Genomic DNA, 4026 nt, shown 5'->3' on the forward strand with positions numbered 1-4026 from the left:
AGGGCAGCTGGGCCTATAGGAGGCCAGGCATTCCCACAGGCCTGAAAAGAGCGATTATGTAGAACAGATAGGCCACGACGAGGGAGGGGAACAAACAACCATGTTTACTCCCCCTTACACTTTACACACTTAAAGGGCACATTTAGGAGGGGTGTGTGTGTATGTGTGTGTGTGTGTGTGTGTGTGTGTGTGTGTGTGTGTGTGTGTTGGGATTGTTTTTATGTCTTGATGGGGATCTCCACACTATCTAAGAGTTTTGACCTGTTTTTTTCCCTCCAACTTTTGTCTAAAAGTGAAAAATAAAGTTTGTTTTTGTTTCCTGAGGATGAGATTATTGCAAGCATTAGGTGTAGCATAACCTTAATTAGCTATAGGTTATCAGCGTTAGGTCCTTACAAGGATAGTTAGACAAGTGTGTGTGTGTGTGTGTGTGTGTGTGTGAGCAGGCGTGTACTGAATCAGGGTTGCATTTAAGATAGTTAATGAAGTGCTGGATTCTAACAGACGCTCACTTACTGATTGAGAACCAAATGTAAAATAGGCTACATGTTGTTGTTGTTGTTGTTTTTCCCCACAACAAATGTGTCAGGCTTTCTTTATATTGCTGGATGATGTATTATGAATTATATAATTAAGCTATTAAATTAAGTGATTATCTTGTATCGCACTAATATATGCACCAATTTTACTGTACACTTGATTTGGATGACAATAAAACTCTCTACTACTCTATTAATCCTAATAACAGCAGTGATGCTAGATTTAAGCTTGCAGGAAAGTCTGTAGGAAATGTGTTAGGATATGTCCTTAATTTCTAAAATGTATTTATTATAGCATGAAGTGATGTAGCTACAAATCCTAAGCTGGTGTAAGGTTAAAAAATATTTAAATCTCAATATTTAAAAACTAAATAAATTAATAATAATAGTAGTAGTAGTAGTAGTAGTAGTAGTAAATAGTCAGATAGAACCTTACAATTTTAGTATCTTAATATATTTTTCTTATTATATTAATATATTTTGGTATGTAAGGATTCAGTTTCAGTCATAATTATGAAGACCCTTAGTATTACTGACATCTGTAAATAAATAAATAAATAAATAAATAAATAAATAGTCAAGGGATTAGCAGTATGTTTGTAGCCAGGGACCCTTAAAAATGTTCAACTTATTAAAAATATGTCCAAGAAAATCTTACTAACTTGACCACATTGAAGAACAACACGACAGACTTCAGTGTAAAGAAAACTATCTTGCTTTATAACTTAAAACCAGTTATTGTGTCAGCTACAGAATCGTCGTGCAACAGCGACATCACTCGGTAAAAGCATGTAATGACATGTCCAATACACTGACAACATATTCCGCTGGAATAATCAAACGGTTGTCTGGATAAAGTTTCAGTTTGGAAAATCAAACTAACAAAAGTGATTAAAGAACTTGATGTGGTTCTCAGGTAGAATTCTGCGAATAAGCGCTCTTGTCATCACACACACACACACACACACACACACACTCTTTGGCAGTGCGGGTTATAAATGCATGGCCATGTTATCAGATTTCTCTTCCTCTCTCCCGGTTTCGCACTTGCACTCCTCCACCAGCATCACGCGCTTTTCTCGGACCTGCGAGCCGCAGCGCATGGGCACGTGCACGGTGCGCGCTCTGGACGGGCCGCAGCGCGAGCAAGACGGGCCGCCGCGGTGCATGCTGGATCCTCCGTTAGGGGGCACGAACATGGAGCTGCACTGACCGAAACACAGCTTATTGTGTATGGTTATAGGCTCACAGCCCTCCTCGGTTATCCGCTGTGGACACACAAACGTTTAGATCATCACCATAATAATAATAATAAGAAGAAGAAGAAGAAGAGTTAGCCTAATAAATACAATCATAAAAAATAAAATGGCTCTTGACTTCCCTTAGAGAAAAATAAAATACACACGTGATAAACATGTGAAGGCAGGCCTACATCTCAACATGAAATGTCACATGTGAACACAAGTAATCACGTGACATCATGTGACCAAAACCGGATCATGTGTGAAAATAAATTAATCATATGAATTTTTAAAAAATCCGACAAATTACTTATGGGGGAAAATCACATATGTAAATAAAGGCACGTGCTACGTGTGGGAAACTGTGTGAATCAACATGTGATGTGTCTAAACACACACACACATATATGGGAAGATCATGTGACTATTCTGCAAGGGATCACCGAATAAACAGACTTCGATTAAATAAAACACATTTACAGAGAGATCTACAGTGTGTTCACACTTGCTCACAGTTTTTTTTTTTTTACATTAGGTTTCTCTGTGTTGTAGGGTTCTGCATAGAACCTGTAGACCTTAAATAAATATAAATAAAGAAGCCTATAGGGTGTTAAGCATACATTGCAATAAGAAAGTATTGGCTTTTGCAAATAGATATCCCAAAATATGCAAATGAGCTCTCTGACCAATCAGATGTTTCATCGTGTTGTGTGCTGACCAATCACAGGGCTTCTCCGGATGATTTGATTAGAAAAAATAGTGTGTCATGCTTTAGCAGTAAAATAATGTGCTGTTAATGTAGTGCAGGTTATAAGAGAATTACAGTGTGAGGATTAATGTTCACATGAATCAGTGATGATCATTAGAATGAATGATGAGGAGAGTGTACCTGCGTGAAAGGCAGCGCCGCACAGCTCTGCGTTCCCGCATCTTTGGAGTTAAATGGCAGGGACAGGACCTCTTTGCTCTGCTCGCTTTTCTGCATCACCCTCTGCCACATCTCCAGGCCTTGTCTCTTCCTGGCGTCGGCGCCGGTGTAGCTCGCGCTCAGGTGCGGGAGTGATGCTGCGGGTGCGCGCGCGTGCGCAGAAGGCCCGGGGCGACCCAGCGCCAAGAAGGCTGGAAACGGGCCCCGCTTTAGTGCGGGTTTCCCGAGCAGACCCGGGGAATGTCGCAGGAAGTGCGGACTCACTTTCACCACTCTTACTGATCCCCTGACCGGTTCGTCTGCTCCGTTACCGGAGAGCTCGAGATCTGAAGCCGGCGCGCGCTTGGAAAGGTCCTGGCTGAAGTGCCGCGGGAGCGCGCACAGACAAGCAGCCAGAGCCACGAACGTGGCCAAACCAAGAGCGCGCATCTTGCTCAGGAGAAGATTACAAAATAACACGAGGAGGAAAAAAAACACTGTGCATAAAAATTTCAAGGAAAAATAAAATTCCCAGGTGTCTGCAGGTGAAGAGAATTTGCGGTTCAAGGTTGTGTATGGTCACCCTGCTGTCTGCGTGAGGTGAAGCGCGCAGCTCGCGCTTATAAAGCAGCTCAGGTAGCTTCTGGTCCTTTTAAGTGCCATAATTGGTGCAGTAACTCGCATCATCTCAGGAGTGTAAAGCGAGGGAAAGTTAACACACCCCAGCTTTGTGTTTTACAGCAGGTGAGTTTGAGAGGTGGTGATAAGGCGGTGAGGAGCTCAGAGAGCCGTGGGAACTGAAAATAAAACCTGATCACTCTGTCCTCGGGTCTTCTGATGCTTCCATGTCAATCTCTTCATCAGGTAAAAACAAAGGAAATAACAAATTTGAAAATAAATAAATTAATAAAATATTAATGATTGATTTGGACAGAATGTTGTTTGTTTTCATTAAAAACCAAGATTTAAAAAAAAAACATTTTTTGTGATTGTTTTTTAATTTTATTATAGATTGTTTATTTTACTAGATGTTTTTAATTTTTATTTTGTTTATATGGCGTATATCAACACAGTTTTAATTTTATATTCATATTTGTTTTAATTTCATTTTCACATTTATTTTTATTTCATAGATTGTTCTTTTAAACAACAACAACAACAACAACAATAATAATAATAATAATAATGCATAAAAGATAACAATGCACATTAATAGTATTTTTAAATATTATTCGAGATTCGAGAGTTTATTTAATTTCATGCGATCAGGGCTTTATTCTTTATTCTTTACTCTTCAGTTGAATTATTCAACTGTAGTCTATTTTTTTCTGTTAATTCC

The 4026-nt window shown here is 39.4% G+C and overlaps 1 protein-coding gene across 2 annotated transcripts; it reads right to left on the reverse strand.

Annotated features, from left to right (window-relative positions):
- Nucleotides 1–1219: 1219 nt before the first annotated feature.
- dand5 (DAN domain family, member 5) lies at nucleotides 1220–3398 on the reverse strand. 2 transcript variants are annotated; one of them, XM_026932339.3, is made up of 2 exons: nucleotides 2670–3398; nucleotides 1220–1807 (listed from the first exon to the last, which is right to left on the reverse strand). In XM_026932339.3, exons 1-2 carry the CDS (start codon nucleotides 3135–3137, stop codon nucleotides 1532–1534), a joined length of 744 nt encoding a protein of 247 aa, XP_026788140.3. In that variant the 5' UTR covers nucleotides 3138–3398; the 3' UTR covers nucleotides 1220–1531. The 2 variants fall into 2 exon arrangements, 1 of the variants encoding a protein (XP_026788140.3); XR_004577346.1 differs by lacking the exon at nucleotides 2670–3398 and adding an exon at nucleotides 1945–1984 and having other exon boundaries at nucleotides 1683–1807.
- Between the last annotated feature and the right edge of the window lie 628 nt (nucleotides 3399–4026).

Source organism: Pangasianodon hypophthalmus, chromosome 26, assembly GCF_027358585.1.
Source record: "Pangasianodon hypophthalmus isolate fPanHyp1 chromosome 26, fPanHyp1.pri, whole genome shotgun sequence".
NCBI classification, from domain to species: domain Eukaryota; kingdom Metazoa; phylum Chordata; class Actinopteri; order Siluriformes; family Pangasiidae; genus Pangasianodon; species Pangasianodon hypophthalmus.

Excerpts from the sequence above, each read along its gene's own strand:
- dand5 (XM_026932339.3), bottom strand. The coding sequence starts at position 3,137 with ATGCGCGCTCTTGGTTTGGCCACGTTCGTGGCTCTGGCTGCTTGTCTG. Across the intron at positions 1,808-2,669 it reads CGGCGCTGCCTTTCACGCAG|CGGATAACCGAGGAGGGCTG; the intron begins GTACACTCTCCT and ends GTGTGTCCACAG.